Source organism: Sceloporus undulatus, chromosome 6 (genome assembly GCF_019175285.1).
Source record: "Sceloporus undulatus isolate JIND9_A2432 ecotype Alabama chromosome 6, SceUnd_v1.1, whole genome shotgun sequence".
NCBI lineage: Eukaryota > Metazoa > Chordata > Lepidosauria > Squamata > Phrynosomatidae > Sceloporus > Sceloporus undulatus.
Window position 1 is genome coordinate 95,793,590 of NC_056527.1, and position 18,532 is coordinate 95,812,121.

General features: G+C 41.8%; 1 protein-coding gene across 2 annotated transcripts in view; it reads right to left on the reverse strand.

Moving 5' to 3' along the window:
• Positions 1-18,532, reverse strand: part of PPP1R9B (protein phosphatase 1 regulatory subunit 9B) — an 80,788-nt gene that overhangs the window by 10,318 nt on the left and 51,938 nt on the right. For both annotated transcript variants that reach the window (XM_042473428.1, XM_042473429.1), the window contains exons 2-6: positions 13,293-13,425; positions 11,986-12,106; positions 8,171-8,275; positions 3,371-3,506; positions 1,201-1,353 (exon numbers count right to left, since the gene is read on the reverse strand). In XM_042473428.1, coding sequence (XP_042329362.1) covers positions 1,201-1,353; positions 3,371-3,506; positions 8,171-8,275; positions 11,986-12,106; positions 13,293-13,425 — 648 coding nt within the window. The remainder of the gene's footprint in view (positions 1-1,200; positions 1,354-3,370; positions 3,507-8,170; positions 8,276-11,985; positions 12,107-13,292; positions 13,426-18,532) is intronic.

The window sequence follows — 18,532 nt, forward strand, 5'->3', positions numbered from 1 at the left end:
TAGTGTGTGTGTGTGTGTGTGTGTGTGTGTGTGTGTGTGTGTGTGTGTGTGTGCATTTGACAGGGGCTCAAACTCTGGTTGCTGAGAAGTAGGCAACAATTTCTCTTCAACCTGATAGGAAAGCCAGGGGATCCCAGGAGTTAACTGCACTACTTCAGCCCAGACAGAACCAGTCTTTAGAGACAAGTAAGTCTAAATAGAAGAGACAACAGAGATCCTTTTAAACAGGAGACAAGCCTATTTGTCTGCATGCCTATGATCCAGATCAGAACTGGAGGGTGTGCGTGTTAAAAACCATTTCCCACAACATTCTTCTCTTATTGAAGCTATTTTCTACTAATTTCCTCCTTCCCAATCCCTTTCCCCCTTTTTATATTGTTTCTTTCAGATGATAATCCTGAGGGCAGGGACTGTTAGTGAGCCCTCTGGAAGTCTTTTGTTGTTGTTCCAAATAAATCAATGAATCAACAACAGACATTAGTGAAAACCTGTGTGGCACAGCCTCCACAAGGTTCTTTAAGAGGCAAATGAGAGAAATAGGCAATGGCTGTCCTCCTACTCCCCAATGCCATGGGCCCGATCTGCAGAAAGCCTCACCATGGCGCCTATTACCTACAATGTGAAGAGATGAGGGATTCAGTAATAAAACCTTGTCATCTTATGTAGTTAGTCTTTGATAAAACCACCCATAGGCTCAGGTGACCTATAGGCTCTAATATCATGATTCTCTTCTTCATCAGAGCTGACACCTGATCCAGAGGAGGTGTTCGCCATTGCCTTCCTCTGAGGCTGAGAATGTAACTTGCTCAGTCACTCAATGATTTCCTTGACTGAGTAGGACCACCACTCTGACCGCTACACCACTGGGCATATATATGGTGTTGATCCTTGGCAAATGGAGATAGAGGAAGAAACCTTCCCTGGATCAGATAACTTAAGAAGTACCATTCTGGTTCTCTATATACATAGTACTAATATTTGTCACAGAAGCTATAATCTCAGAAGAGGCATCCCCTCCTTTGCCATCCCTTTTTTCTCTGTCCCTTTTTATGCCACTCTTTTCTCTTTCTCTCTTTTGTGCTTCTTTCCTTCATAGTAGTCTACTGTGGGAGGGACAGATCACTCCTGACAAGACACCTGAACTGGTCTGAAATTAGGCTCAGGGACACAGATTGCCCTCTTCTTACAGATTATATTTACCTCTTTAAATTTATGCACCAGCTTTTCAGGGTCCATCTCCACTGGAGACAGCATATCTTCATTTTCAGCCAGCTCGAAGACCTCAATAGCCATCTCACTGCTGGGGAACATGGGACTCATTTCTTCATCTTCATCCGTTGCATATTCACCTGTCTGAAAGTTGCAAAACAGAATCATTTGGGCATTTTTATGTTAATGTACTGTATAGTACTGAGAACACTACATGTTTTTGCCTGGCTTAGATAATATTAAGAGGGACCATGTGGGGGAAATGACCAAATAGTTACACATCCATCTTGAAACCTCTTTTCAAATGTTACTGAAGATCTATGGAAATACAAAGTGGAGTTTGCTTGTACTTCTCCTCTTTCTGCATCCAGATAATGAATGAAACCAAACACAAAAAATGCCGCATACATTCGATTATAAGTCGACCTCATGTATAAGTTTTAGGCAGAATTTGAGACCAAAATTATGTATTTTGATATGACCCATGGATAAATCAAAACTTAAAGAAATGGAACAAAGGATATAAAGTACAAAGCAAAGGAAAATAATGGTAAAGAATTGTGGCAGGCATAATTGTTTGTGTTCACCCTAAAGGCTGGATGGATGAGGACGGAACTATAGTAAATAGTGATTGTGTGATGTTTGGGGGAGGCAAGCAGGTGCAAGTGAGGCTAAGGAAATGCACACATGTAAAAAAAGGATGAATGGACAAAGCCAGGAAAATATTAACTATGGGGCAATCCAGACCACCCCAAAAGGACAGGCTGGAGGCACCCAGTTTCCCTCCAGAGGGATGCCACAGCAGCCAAACTGTGTGACGTCCCTCAGGACCAAAAAGAAATCGGGAAAAATGGGTTCTTTTTGGCATGCTGGGACAACAGCATAGTGCGCCATTGGTGCACTGTGACATGTCCAAGATGCAAGCGCGGTGCCTGGTGGTGCAGACGCTGCACCATGCTTGCATCACATACGCACACCATGTATGGACAGTGCCACATAAAGATGGCGCTGTCCATACGAATTAGAGTTTCAGAGTGTGCGACTGCCGCGTGCTCTGGAACCCTAATTTTGACGCTGGCATGACACTTTAGGCCTGTCTGTTTTGGGCCTACATTAGCAATGATTATAGCCTTTAATTTTAATAGAATAACATTGCCTGATTTTAATCCAGAAAAGTTGACAAACACACACAAATGTCTTGTTCAGATCCTTCAAAGCTCAATTCCTCTCATCACTCCTTTGAGATGAAATGCCAAAATGCTGCCATTTCCCCATTTAGGCATCGAGAAAGGCAAAATGCAGCACCACGGTGGAGACAGCAGAGGGGGTCAGTGCTTGTTTTAGGTTCTACTGGGACAGACTACTTTCTTACTTTTCGCCGCTCTACTCAGAGAAGGACATGGGTCCTTTTCTGATCATCGTTCCTTCAGTGGCTGTGCAATTTAAATTTTTGAGAATGTTTTCTGGGATCACTAGCTGTGATCCCAACGTAATTCTATGGTTGGAAGCAGCTCCATCCTATGGAATCAAAGTGATGTCAAGCTGCATTATTTCTACAGTGTAGATGCACCCTAATTTTTGGTTAGATTTTGACCTGGCTGAACCTGCCCTCAAAAGATCTGAAAATGGTATACAAGAATCTGAAATGCTTTTTCCAGGTTTGTCACAGGCATCAGAAAGTGAGAGAAATGACATCAGTGATGTAAACAAAGGTGGCTGTTGGCAGTTAAGCTCACATAAAGGTTGTGGTTAGTTCACTTAATGAATTGGGCTGGGAATGAGGAGTTCTTCCAAGAACAAGCAAGCACCCTACAAGATAAAATATGAGCTATGCAAAGAAAATAAAAAAGGAGACAGCAATGGAAAACAGAAACAAACACCTTACAATGGGACTAGGAACTTAATTCAGCAATGTGAAAAAAGGTTGTGTGTACATGTGGATCTTAACAGAAATCTAGGGACCCTGCCCATTAATTTCTTCCTCCTAGTTCTATCTTCCATGTTGTATCGACTGGCAGCTGGTCAAAAAAGGACCAAAAAAGAGCAGCAGGGAGAAAACTCATAGCTGCCCTCTGCTCCTTTCAAAGGTAACTAGCTATGTATTCAGAGAACCAGAGAATCATAGAGTTGGAAGAGACCACAAGGGCCATATTCCACTTACTTCTTCATCCTCCTCTGTGTACTGCGTATACCTCTGTTCCATCATTTCCCGCTGCCATCGCTCCTGTTCCAGTGTTTGCTGGATGAGTTGTGCCACCTCGCTCTGCTCTCCTGGCTTCTCTCTGCCAATCAGGAACCTAAAAGCATAGAAAGGGCACAAAATGAAGGGAAGAGTCACTGTGTGCCTTCAAGTCATTTCCAACATATGGCGACCCAAAAGCGAATATATCATGCGATTCTCTTGGCAAGATTTATTCAGAGGGGGTTTGGATTTGTCTACCTTTAAGATTGAGAGAATGTGACATCCCCAAGGTCACCCAGTGCCTAAGTGGAGATCTGAACCCCTGTCTCCAGAATTCCAGTCCAATGGCACTGGCATCCCCCTCCCCCAAACGTGCCAGGGACTGATTCCCTATCTGTGCCCATTTAGCAACACTTTCTTCACACCCTGGAAACCTGCTGCAGACTGGCAGTCAGTGGTTTCTGGCCCAGTACTTGTCAAGATCACAGATCCTGTTGGTTATATATTTTGCATGTGCTTTGTACTGCTAGATGCTGGGTTATGCTATACACGTGGTGGAAGGATTGCTTATCTTTCATGAAGATGGCTAATGAGCAGATGTGAGGGAAGGAAAAATGTGCTTTAAACTGGCAAAGGTCAATTTGATGGGAACACTTGGTACTGGGGAACAAAAATGTTTTGGTTTGAAGATGAAGGGGGCGTGTGGACAAAGATGTTTGGAATGCTATGTGCTTTTAATATACTCAGTAACTGGAAGTACCTCAGTTCTGACAATATTGCTATGCTGTGCACTTCTCTGGTTTCTTGAATAAAGCTTTTGTCTCTGAGCTGAAGGTAGCCAGTATGTGACAGTACTGGTTCATGGACCACCTTTTGACTGTTTGACGATCAGTCTAAGAACTGAAGACAAGACAAAGCTCTGTCTTCATGTTATGCCTTCAAGCTGTCCAGGAGGAATTCCAAAATGTTTTGAGCATGACGGAGGTCCAAAAACACACTGCAGAAATAATCTAGTTTGAGACCACTTTAACTGCTATGGCCCAATGCTACAGAATCCAAGGTAATGCAGTTTGTTGTGGCATCAGAGCTGTCTCATAGAACTACAGTTCCCAGAATTTTCTCGCATTGAGCCAAGGCAGTTAAGGCGTCCTCAAACTGGATTAGTTCTGGGGTGCTTTTCGGACCTAAGAAGCATATGTTTGTATTTCTATGAGTAATTTAATGTCCTACATTTCTCTTGAATGTCCTTTTCTTTCTTTGCTATAGGACATCTGGCCACCTTGGAATAAATGGGAATGCTTCTAAGTATGTACAGAGTAACTTTCCTACGGATTTGGGCAACCACCTCTCGCTAGGACCATAGATAAAGCTTCCAGATTAAAATAAAATGACTGACAAAACAGGCCAGAGACCCACTTGCTCCATTTTCAGAAATTAACCACTAAAGGGAAGACTGGTGACTGATCCCCCTCGCATTTGTGTGTCCTGACGCTGTGATTAAAATGGGTCAAAGCACCACTTAAATTGATTACCAAAAGCTTTAATTGGTTAACGGGGGCCAGGCTATGCCTATGGAGGCAGAATGGTTGCTGTGGAGCATGGAGGAAACTAGTTGCCTAGCAACCCATTCTCAAAGACGAGGTTCCTGTCGCTTGGGAACGGAGTGGCACTCCGACATGAAAAGGAGGCGTCAGGTTCTAGGTCGGACCCCGTATATTGTGCACATCATCCTGCTGTGCAAACCTATTTGTGTGCAAGTGTGTGTGTGTGTGTGTGCACGAGAGAGAGAGAGAGAGAGAGACGGGGTGAGATGGGAGATTTCCTGGTTACAAGCCAGTTTTGAACAGACCATTCTTTTAAAAACCACTACAACAAGGATGCTGGAATAACGCCAAACCCCTGATTCTTAACGCTGCCAGGAAAAGGCAGGCCAAATGCCTCTGGTGAGATTTTTTAAAAGGCCATAGAGGCAGCTGTGCGGATAAAGGACAAAACGGTACTACAGCTGAGAGAAAAATCCAGCCAGCTCAGAGCTCTGCGCCTACCACCATCACCATCACCATCACACCTTCCCAACCCGCTTGGATTTGTTTCTCAAATAGGGATAAAAATGGCCATGGCACAGTACATTTTCCCATTGTGCAATGAGGTCACATTCCAAGGTAATGGGCTCTGCTCCCCGGTTTCTATAAAATGGAACTAAACTTGACAGGACAATGCTGCCAGCAAATTGCTGCTGTCCATCTCATAGGAAACAAAATGCCTTCTCATTGACTGTTCACCCATAAAATGCTGGAAGTTCCACTCAGCCCTCCCTTTTGACTCCATTCAGAATGCTCTATATGCTGGGCAAGAGCTGTGGAAATATAGAGGAATAGCTATCATAAAAAGTCACATAAAACAGGCAGAGTCTGAAAATTTGTTTTATTGCTGGAAATTGAGACCTAGATAACCCACTGTGCCTTGTTCTCCCATTCTTCCTCTTGTTGTTAAGTGCCTTTGAGACCCCAACTCATGGCGACTCTGTGGATGAGACATCTCCAAGACCCCCTGTCCTCCAATTCTCTGCTTAGGTCCTGTAAATTCAGGCCCATGACCTCCCTGATTGAGTCCATCTGGGACATGGTCATCCTCTTTTTCTACTCCCCTCTACCTTTCCTAACATTATTGTCTCTTTCAGTAAGTCATGCCTTCTCATGATGTAGCTGAAGTACGATAGCCTCAATTTGATCATCTTGGCTTCCAGGAAGATTTCAGGCAGATTTGTTCAAAGACCCATGGTCTCCTCAGCACTCTTCTCCAGCACCACATCTCAAACTAGTTGATTTTCTTTCTTATCAGCTTTCTTCACTGTCCAGGTCCCGCATTCATAGATGGGGATGGGAAATACAATGGCTAGGATTATTCTAACTTTAGAGTTCAGTTGTGTATCTTTTCCTTTTATGATTTTGTCTAGTTCCTTCATAGCTGTCCTTCCCACTCCTAGTCTTCTTCTGATTTCCTGACTGCAGTCTCTGTTGTGATCAATGTTTGATCCAAGGTGCGGGAACTCTTTCACTGTTACAATTTCCCCATTGTCCAGGTTGAATTTAAGTATTTCTTCGGTGGTCATTTTGTTTTCTTTATGTTCAGCATAAAACCTGCCTTTGCACTTTCTTCTTTGACCTCCTTTAATAATTTTTCCAAGACTGTGATATTTTCCACTGGTAGTTTGGTGTCATCCCCATATCTTAGGTTGTTGATGTTCCTTCCTCCTGCCCTCCTCTTCCTCAGTCTAAATCTGCTCTTCTTATAATATTTTCTGCATACAAGCTGAACAAGTAGGGTGAAAGGATGCAGCCTGGCCTGATCCTTTTGCCAACTGAAAACTATTCTGTTTTTCCATATTCTGTTCTAACAGCAGCCTCTTATACAGATTTCTCATCAGGACTATCAGATGTGGTGGCACTCCTATGTCTTTGAGAGCAATCCACAGCTTTAATTCCCCTCCTTTACCACACTATTCTTTGCACTGGATGACTAGAATAAAACTTTGGGATACTAAAGAGCAAAAGAGTGCTTAGGGTATTCCACAATTCTATTCTATTCCACAAAAGTATTCTCTCAATAAATAAGACAAAGATTTTCTGAAATCTTAGAGCCCCTGTTTCATCAAAATTCAAGTAATACATCTAACAGTAAAACTGAAGGTAACACATTCGGGAGATAGGATTTGCTTGGTAGATTAAAAAAGGAGGGGGAGAAGTAATGTGAATTAGGCGCCTAAAACCAGAAGAAACAGCAAGAAGAGAAAATTATACTTGGTCAAAGATGACATTAGGATTGTTGAACAGATTCTCAAGATACTAAAGTGCATGTTTGATACTGTAACCTATTAGAATTGAAGTTGATTTTTTAAAAAAACATGTGGATGTACGAATGCACTGAAATTTTTTTGGAACAGATGCGACAGTTACAAGATATTAACTAAATGCAGCCTTTCCACCCAATGAGGAAAGCTTGCACTTGTTGAACTTCAGTTTTGTTGTTTAAAGGGACCGGTGTCCTTCCCATTCCTCTGTATTTTTAAAACTATCTACCTTATTTTCTGCTTGCAGTGCACCTGAGCAAGACACAGCCTTTAAATTACATATTGGTGCCCAAAAAATAGACAAAAATTCATCAGGTAAAGCCTTTCTTCTTGGTACCTCTATTACTTCAATATCTGACACAAGAAATTTAAAAGCACAGAAGTTTGCCAGAGCAAAACCTGGGTTCTCTGCCAGAAAAAAAAGACATCATCATTGTTTAGTTTCCTTTTTACTTTTTTGGCACAGTTAGTTAAAAGCACTGCAATGAGTGCCTGTCTTATATGGTTGCTTTTTTTTATATAATGTTAAGTCCCTTCTGATTTCACTGTTCTTGCCTCCCACACAGAGCATTTTATCAACTAAAATTGGGAGCCAGAATACTGCTAGAGAACCATTATGATTTTAGCTTCTTGGCTCTCCTATGATGTAATGAACTCCCCAAGGCAATACATTCCTGTATATGCTTATCTCTATATAAACTGAGAAAGCAAAACCACACTTAACAGGAAAGCCTATCTGTTGCCATCTTGCTTCATAAAGATATCCCAGGAAACAAAAGGACAATTGATAGAAAAACTTCCCATGATGCATTAGGACTCACTGTGAGATAATAATTCTGTGCCTTTATATTTAATGTTGCAGACAAACAAACAGATAGACAATATATTTTGGTCCCATCACACAGCTGAATTGCACACCGTTCCCCTACCGGACTCTACCCTTGGTATTCCTCAGCACAGAGGCCGCAAAGCTTTGAGTCACGCCAACCAAACTGGTGCCATCCACCTCGACAATAAGGTCATTCACCTGGATCCTGAAAGATGGAAGGAAAAAAGAAGAGAGTTAGAAATGGATTTGCCATTTGATTCATATGTTTGTGCAAAGCCAAGGATGCAGCAAAAGGACCATTCCTTCTTCATTGTCAAACAGCACTTCTGTACTAAGCTCCTTTTAAAAAAAATCCCATCTCACAGCTGGAAACGAGAGCCCATTTTTATCTGCTGAGAAATGGAAGACAATGTGTTATTTTTATCAATCTGCAAAATTGCAAGCTATTTTTACCAGTCATTTGCATAGCCCTTCTCAGTATACAAAAGGCTTTATAGTCTTTTACTTATTGGCAAGTAGGTGAGATTGATTACGTATTCCTGCATGGCAAGGGACTGCACTGGACAGCCCTTGTGGTCTCTTCCAACTCTATGGTTCTATGATTTTTAAAACTGAAAGAGTAGTAACTTGTGTGGCTATACAATAAACTTCATGGCTAATTGAGAACGTGAACTTTGGTCTCCTTCATCCAAAGACAATCTATTGTCTACTATTAGACCACACTGGCTCTCTACCTCAGTTTGAGACACTGGAACAACACGTCTCTGTGTTTGTAGTCATGCCACTACAGAGCACAATGCAAAGGCTAAAACTCAGATGAGGCATCTTTGGATGAACTGTGAGGCAAAGATGCAAGTTAAGAGTTGTAGGGATGAGTCAATAGGTGTCAAAAGCAACTTCCTCCCTAAAAAATCCTTTTATCCATCCAAGTTGTTAAAAACCCCAGTAACTAGCAGGTGTGAAAGAAAGCCCAAAAGCACGACTCTCACAAGATGGAAGGTGGCATCAATATGGTGTTTGACTGGAGGAGAAAGCCAAACATCTGACCACACTAAGCTCCTTGCTTGTTGCAAGTTGGGAGAGTGTTATTTGTGTGTGCTTGTGATCTTGCCGAAGTTTCTCCCATAAAGGCTGTTGTTTATATTTTGCTGGTGCCCCCAGTACTGGGCAGGGAGCCATGTTGGTCGTCATGACAGCAAGCAGCAACCCTGCTGGCATTTAGTACAAGGGTTGCTTCTCTCCCTTCCCCAGCTTCCCCCATCTTGCTTTTTGAAAATTTCAGTTCTATGAACATACACAGCCAGAATTAAAGGCCATTTCAGTGGTTGCTTATTTATTTAAACTGATGGACTGCCCAAGCTCAAGAATCTGGGCTAGACAAAAATATCTTGCAACGCTACATTACTTCTTATGTAGAAAATATTTATTCATTCCATTGTAGCCTAGCTTTTCTGAACCTGATGGCGCCCTCCAAAAATGCTGAATTACACATATTGCACGTAACTGCACACATGGAGGAGTGTTCTGCCCTTTCACATACCTTCACGGTGGGTAACAGTACTTTGAAAATAATGATGGAATATTCCTAAAACCTAAGGAAGATCAAATAATATAAAATGATATTTAAATATCAGTCCTGTTGTGACGTAACCTCCGCAAAACTAATCCAAATTAGGTTACTATTATACTGTAACAACTGTAGCTTCAGGACACAATTTAGAGAATCCCAACAACTGATTTATAAAAAGGGCTAAAAGTGACAAATCTGACCTTATTTGAGAAGGCAAACAAACAATACATTTTATTTAAGGAGGAAGGTTGTTTACCCTATTCTGGAGTACTACAAAAGGTACCAACATACACATCACCTTTCGTGATAGTGCCAGAAGCTGAAAGGTACTATTGACTTGTTTATTTTAAACTTTGGTGAATTATTTTATATGGAAATAGTGACAATAGTGGATCCTGGCTTATCTTTTCCTTTACATATATTTATTTGCTATGAAAGCCTGAGAGGAAAGGCAGACAGATGGCAGATTTGAATCTGCTGGTATTTCTCAGAGTGCTTTGCAGTAGACTGGGAAGGATTTCCAAATCCCAACCGTTTAACAATAACAATATGATCTCCAACCCCATGATTTAACCAGAAGCAGATTATTCTCTGGAAAGACTGTGCATGTCTTGAATTCTGGTACTCAAAATAAATTCCTGGGCTCAGAATTATTTAATACTAGGTGCAAGTCTTTTATGCCAGGCTCTTGATTATTTTCTTTTACTATAATAATCAAAATCAATCCTATTAAAAAAACAGAAGTTTGTTCTCTTCACTGAGCAATAGATTTTGAGACCAGTCACTATTTATAATTTTCAAGATGTTATTTGACCATATACCTGGTTTTTAAAAACAATATTCAAGCTTGGTTTTGGTAAGTTTCCCAGAGGAGAGGATAGCTGAAATGTGGAGTAACCACTAGTAACATGTCTCTGTGGGTCTGTGCTATCTGTAGAAACATCACTATTAAAACAGAGTTCTCTGTGTACTTTAGAAATTTTAGTGGGATGCATAAAGTCTTAGGTCTCAAACGCTGCATTACAGTTCAATTACTGTACTGTGAAACCCCCAGCCTACTGATACTGTAATAACACACATCAGAGATTCCATCACTCTTGGTTGGCTGTCAACTATAATGTTTTTTTGTTCCATGTATGTCTGTAGTGTAAGGATAAGGCAAGTGGGCACCCCTAGATGTTTTGGACAACTTCCATCCAGTACTGTATGTCCAATGGTCAGGGGTCATAGAAATTGCTCTGTTGTGTATCCCTCCACCCTATGAAGTTAGGCTAGTTGGTACACATGGCAGAGCTTTCTCTGTAACAACATGCTGACTTTGGAACTACCTGCTGAGACAGGTTAGGCTGGCTTCATCTCTTCTGAGTTGACAGGCAGTGAAGATGTGCTATTTTGTGTGGCTTTTGGCTCTTAAAATTAGGAATCTCTGCTCTATCTGTTTTTTTAACTATTTGGATTTGCAACTATTTTAAAGAGAGGTTTCAACAGTTTTTAATGGGTATTTATTTATTTATTTATTTATTTATTTTCAAAAAAATATTTTTTATCAACTGCACATTGCCTTGGGGTGCCTGGTAGCCTAAGAGGTGATAAATAAATGTCCTGAATGAATATGCTTGTGTTTGTTTGTTTTTTTAATTGTCATTTTGTTCAAAAGCTTTCGAATATCTACAAGTCCTCTCCCACTTACTATATTTGCAGAAAATGCTTCCTCATTTTGGGTTGTCCTGTTTTGCCATCTAGACCAGTGAGTGAGGCAGGGCTCCCAGGAAGAGTGTGAGAGTTGCTCAAGATGGGTGAGACTTGGAGGCCCTGATCCGTTTGCCTCTTCCTCTTCCCAAACTTTTTTATGTGCAAAATTAACAAAGACTTTGAGCTAAATATTGAATTTACATAAATAAAACTGTTCTAATTTGAACAATGTTATTTCCTTATAGAATGTTAAAATATGAGTATACATGAATGTGCGAATGAAAATATGCACACTAAATGAAATATTTTCATTCAAATACTATGTCAAACGATGGGTGAGTATGACGCCTGCATGTAGATGTAAAGGGGAGGGGGGTCCCAAAAGTAAAAGGTTTGAGTACCACTTTCTCTAGACAGATAGAATATGGGATAGATAATAATCTATATTCATAATTAGAAGGAATTATTTTGTGTTGTTGCTTGCTACCAAACCTCCACTTCATAGATTACAATGTCTTTGGTACCTCTACTAATAACCGCAAGAAGAAACAGAACCACTTGATTTTTCCAGCATTCCTTTCTGCGCAAGAAGTTTGAACGTAACCAACAAAACAACTTTGCACTGGTACAAGTTTCATGCAAACCAGACTGACCTGCCATCTCGGTGGGCAGCTCCTCCTTCTGTCACTGTCTTGACGAAGATGCCAAGTTTTTCCAATCCCATATCAGCCCCTGCCCCCATGCCAATAATGCTGATTCCAAGACCCTCAGAATCTGTAACAGAGAGAGAATGGAAGAAGTGATTTGTGTTAAAATATGAGGTGCTGAGGCTGGAACTAATCAGGATCTGACAATACATTTTCCATTTGAAATCCAGTACTGTACTGCAGATATCCTCATCCCATCCAAGAGAATCTTTAGTGGCTTTTTGGAAGGAAAGATGTATTCTCAGCTTCCAGCCCCAGGGGGCAGAAAGAGAGTGGTTCAAAGCAGGTGAAGACTTTTAAAAACAACAACAACCATTAAACCACAGAGGACAGATGGCAGGGAAATTACTGGAGTGTGTCTGTGTGGGAAGGGGATGTACATCGGTAAAGGACTGCTTGCATCTGAAAAAGAAAACAGGAGTGGATAGGTATTTGAGAATGAAACTTAGAGCAGATTCAGATGTAAACTATTAGGGAAAGACTGGGATGGAAATTTCTCTGCTTGCAATGAAGAACAGTAACGTCTGTCTGTTTCAGAGGTAACTCCTGGATTTTGTCACAAGTAAAAAGCACCAAACATCACACATTAAATAAAAGTAGAGAAGCCAAGTGAGAAAGAGAAAAAACGGCCCAGTACATCAGCACTTCAGGTCACCAGGATTCTTTGGTAGTGGGACTGAGGAAAGATCACATTGATGAAGAAGCCTTTCCCCATCTGTTGTTCGTATCCTTATAGTGACTTATTTTCCTTGTTGCTCTAGCTGCCTCTCTTCTAGAAAAGCAACTGAGAGGCAGGATAAGGAGAAAGAAGTAACAGAGTGGGTGGGTAAGTTTTGTGTTAGGGCTGCATGCAGACGAGAATTCTCCATTTCTATGCAACTGAGTGTGGTGCATGCATCTGTCTTGGTTCCACCTATCGTCAGTTCTGCTCTTTCATGCAGCCCCAAAGAATTCCAGGAGACAGCACAAATATGGCTTCCCACTCCAAAAAAGACTGCCTATCCCTAGAACTTATTTAGAATCTAATGTATATTGTTTTCATGGAGCAAGGCAAATGACTAGTCATCTGGAAAACCCCTTTAGAAAGGTGATTCGATTTAGCCTCCCTAACCCTTTAGAAAGTACTGTGAGAAATTTCTTGTTTTCCAATCATACTCTAAATGATTGTATGATTCACACTGATTTTTGTCCAGAAGGAGATCTTTCTAGTCACATCCCCCCTTGCTCACACATTTATTTGCTCATTCCATTACCTTTCTCTAGTTCCACAGGAAAGAGATCTAACCTCTCCACCCGCTTCTCAAGTTCATACTCTGCTGAAGCAGCCATGGGATCAACATCTTCATTCCGCCGGTCATATTCCTCATTGGAGTAGGTGCTGAAAACCTGTAAAGGGAAAGGGAGGAATGAATACCACTGAGAATAACAAAGCCTGATACATATCAATCCGAATCCTGAGAACTGTTTTCAGTGATGAGACCCCAAATCTGAAACATGTAAATGAATGCTTCCTAGAGTTTCTTTCTTTCAAAAATCCATAGCCACAAACTGGTGCAGAGATTGTGCATTTCTGACAAGCTTGACAGAACCCCAAAGGGCCAATTGCCTGGGAGCCTCAAGATTTGATACTAGGCATGATGGAAATTCATTCTCCAGACTCATCCACTTCTCTCTAGAATTAAGAATGGATAAAAATGCTCTGAGTAGAATTTATTAACATCCACAAATTTCTGCATATTGAGGAAAGAACTTGAGATTTTATTTTCAAGTTAAAAAAAAAAAGGGGGGGCAGCTTTTACATTTGTACATCCAGGATTTGAGTGCATTGTCTTAAATAAAACTTTGGCTCCCTATATCCAACCATGTTAGGCAAAATTAGGGATTGCCACCTCTCCACCCCTTCATCTTTGACTACACCACAGAAAGCACACAACATGGCTCCCTATACATTATGGGAATAGGTAAACCTCTTGAATGTGGCCAGTGTAGATTGGGGGGGGGGCAATTTAATTTCAGTTCCTGTTTTAAAATGTTTAACTTCTCTATTGTCAGGGACAGAAAAAAAATGTGGTTCTTAAACAATGTAAGAAAAACTAAAACGGTCAGATTTTCCCCATCAAAACAGATGTCTAAAAGAGATTCCAGCCTCTCTCATTTTAAACTCTGAATAATAGAGACAGTGCTCATTTGGTTACTTTGGAATGGATTAGGTGAGAGTCCCTGGTGACAGCAAAAACAAAGAGTGTTGAATATTTTCTGCCAAGTCTTTCTTACGACTAGATGGGTCACCTTGATATTGCTCCAGTAAGCAAGCTCCCATTGTTACAGACACTTAGAAGCCCTTAACCAATAAAAGAGGGTTTGATTTAGTGCACTTTGTTTTTACTAGGTATATCACAGGTCTGTCCAAGAGTCAGCATGCTACAGTGGTGTAAGTGCTGGACTAGCCAGGAGTCCAGGATTTGAATCACTGGTCAGCCATGGAAATCCACACTCTTACAGACTAAGAAGGTGGCAATGGTAAACCCCATTTGAACAAATCTTGCCAAGAAAACCCTGTAGTAAGTTTCCTTTAAGGTTGCCATACACTGAGAACTATTTGAAAGCACCCAACAATAACACAACTAAGTAACAGGCTAGATATTGAGCAAAAATAAACATTTCAGAATGGCCTTGCCAGCTCTGACAGGTAAACAGAGATAACCTTTGAAGATGGTCTAGCAAAGTGATTAGTTAAGTCTTGTGCATACAAGGTAACCACAAATTCAGTGTAGTTATGTGAACAAAATGGGAGAGGAGGGATGGATCACTTGGTTCCATCATCATAGCACATTTAGCTTTAACACTAGCCACAAAGAATGAAAAACACCTTCATCTGCAGCAACGCATGGATGGACCTCTGATTATTCCTTGCCTAAGAAAACTCTATGAAATTCACTCCCCCTCTGTTGGGAGGGCAGAGCTGTGTGTGCTCCACAACTTGTTGTGCATCTTCCAAACTAGCCTGCTGCTCTCAGGTGCACTTGACCTCAGGTTTAAGTTGACAGGCAACTTAAAGACACACACACACACACATACACACAACTTTTGCAGGATTCTTTACAAGGCTGGACTAGTTGGCTGGATCCAAAAAGTGAGCAACTATTTGAGATCGCAATCCTTTACCAAACATGCTAGGAAGCTTGTAGTTGCTGTGTGCTTTTACGTCATTTCTGACTTATAGCGACCCTGTCATGGGTTTTCTTGGCAAGACTTGTTCAGAGTAGGTTTGCCATCGCTGTCCCCCGAGACTGAGAGCATTTGACTTGCCCAAGGTCACCCAGTGGGTTTCATGGCTGAGCAGGGAATCAAACCCTGGTCTCCAGAGTCATAATCCAGCACTCAAACCACTACGCCATGCTAGCAAGTCCTACTAAATGAGCAAACATGTCAAAGGAATGAGCTGTGAATGCCACAGATCTAAAGACAATCTGCTGCCTGAGGTAAAGGATAAGATGATACCACTTTCTTCTTCCGTATACAGAAGGGTACTTGCATCTTACTTCATAACTACTGACAGATCAGTGTCCCCCAGTGGACCTGAGGGCAGCAGGCTAATTTAAGAGGTGCATGACGAATCATGGCATAAACACAGCTGGAGGGTTCAGGGAGATTGGATGAGTGTGGGTGTGCTACCAGTGCTTTCCCCAATAACTACCACTTAAGGCAACTGCTCCACTCTGCCTGATGGTAAGGCAGGGACTGCAATACCGAGTCTTCCTTTTAATTTCCACAGCCCAATTTTGAGATTACAATTCGCTTCCAGCATTGTAATTGCGTTTTCTTCCCACTTTGTCCCCTCTTGTTCCCCTCATCTTCCATTTGTTCCCTGTACTCTTTTCATTGCTTCCAAAGGTAGGCGGTAAAGCCTTGAGATGTGCTCTAAACAGAGGGGCAACACTAAGTCCATCTCAGCAGTATTTACAGTTCTAGATTCCACACACCCCTTTCTGACATAACTGCAACTGTGCTAATTTAAAGCTTCTCTAATAGACCAGGCAGTTATACTTTGGTAGCCTCTGGGTAACTGTTGATCAGGTTTGGCTCAGTCCCATTAAAGTTCATCTACGCATTTTATGTGCAAGAGGACAGGTATCTAGTTCCAAAGCCACAATGAGTGCCACTAAGGAGTGGCACTCATTAGTTTCTCACAGGCCTCCTTTTCCCTTTGAATGGACAAGACTTTAGTTACCAAAAAGCCTCATGTAATCATAAATAAGTGATAAGGCATCTTCTCTCGCTCTGCTTCCAGCTAATCTTCACCTGTAATTGCAACGCTAAATTAAGGGCAGCACTTCCTCAGGGCCCATCTCATTGTATGTACTGCCAGTATTGCTAATACTTGGCGACTGAAAATGGTAGTGAGGAGGACACACAAGCTGCTGTGCATGATAACCACCCTGGATGAATGCAACAGGGATGCAAGAGGCCGAGGGTGTCCTCTAAGTATGATTAAATCTGGACCTAATCCCATGTTAGAGACGGCATACAGGGAATTCGATGTAGATTGCATCATCCATGTTGACCCACCTCTCCTTGCCTGCTGTGCTTCTCATACCCGCTTTGGATATGTATCCAAACTGAGCTTCTCATGCCCGCTTTGGATATGTATCCAATTGTGAATAGTCTTTTTCAAAGGGTAGCCCCAGGCTGCAAAGGGGCCACTGATGCTAATTAGGTTTGCTGCTTCCTATTCCTTCCCTCCCACGCCTACTGGGAATCCAGATGCTGCTGGACTGCAACTCCCATCACTATTGGCAAGCCAAAAGCAAGCCAGTAACATCTAAAGGACTAAATGTCCTACAAGCTCTTTAAGTTCCAGGTGGCTGATAGTGTTCCAGGTTTGACATTCTCCTGGTTTTGTTGCTGTGTGCCTTCAAGTCATTTCCAGCTTATGGCGACTCTAAGGCAAACCTATCATGGGATTTTCTTGGTAATATTTGTTCAGAGGAGGGTTGCCATTGCCTTTCCCCGAGGCTGAGAGCATGTGACTTGCCCAAGATTACCAGTGGGTTTCACGGTCAAGCTGGGAATTGAACCCTGGTCTGCGGAGTAGTAGTCCAACACTAGACCACGCTGGTTCCTATATACAGTATACACACATTTTCCTTTGCCCTGTTCATATTCATTTCCTTTTCTATCTCTGTCTCTTCTTCTTTACTTTCCAATATAAAAACACAAATTCTAACTCTATCTCCTTTCATTTTCTGCTGTTTCCTTCTCTCTCACACTTTTAGCCTTCATTGACAAGATCAGAGTGGGCAACTTGCAGACTCTGGGCTGTATGAGGCCCTTAGCCTAATTACCAAAGTCCTCTGCATGCAATCTATTCTGATCTAGTCCAGACATCAGCCTACTGGGTAAGGAGAAGTAAAGCAAAATAAAGTAAAGTAAAGTGACTGGCAAAAAGGGAGATAAACAGGAAAGGGTGTTGGAGAGAAAAGGAGAGAGAAAATGGCAGGTCCTACCCTTTTTTTTTTTTTTGCTGTGGCCCTGTCCACTAAAGTCCTCAGTCACACCCACTGGCAGGATATGCACACTCCAACAGATCATATCATGGGACTCCTTTCACACTCCTTTCACAACTAAAGCACTATGGTTCCACGTTACCTGCCATGGCTGCATCCTATGGGATCCTGGGATCTGCAGCTTTTGTTATTAACTGCCCTTGAATTGACTCCAAATCATGGCAATTCTGTGGATGAGACATCTCCAAGACCCCTCATCTTCCACTGCTCTGCTTAGGTCCTGCAGATCCAGGCCCATGGCCTCTCTGACTGAGTCTATCCATCTGGTGGTTGCCTTCCTCTCTTTCTGCTGCCTTTAACCTTCCCTAGCATTATCATCTTTTCTAGTGAGTCATGCCATCTCATGATAGTTTTGTCATCTTGGCTTCCTGGGAGTGTTCAGGCTTGATTTGGTCAAGGACACATTTGTGTGTCTCCTTGGAAGAGGCATTAAGAATTGTCAGCTAGCTCACTCTAGTGGCTCACCAAACTACACATCCCAGGATTGCACAGGATGCAGCAGTGGCTGTTAAAGTAGAATTATAGCCCTGTAATTATCTAGTGGAAAGCATTTCAGATGTTCACCACTATTGTTCCTGAGAACCAAAGAAACTCACTAGTCTTGCCCTCACTTTCTGACCTTCACAAGCCCAGACTTATCTGTTATTCCACAGTTTTGCTATTGTTCTTGTCTGCCTTCAAGATGTTTTCGATTTATGGCGACCTATGATTCTATTATGGGGCTTTCTGGGGCTGAGAGGGTCTCCATGGATGAGCAGGGAATCAAACTCAGATCTCCAAAGTCCTAGTCCTATCCCCTCCACAACTAGGAGACTCAGGCTCCATTCAGATGACGAAAATAATACAGGATGAATCTGGATTGAATCTCCATTGTTCATATGCATTTCGAATGCACCCAATTAAGGGTTTTTTGGGGGGGCAACCCC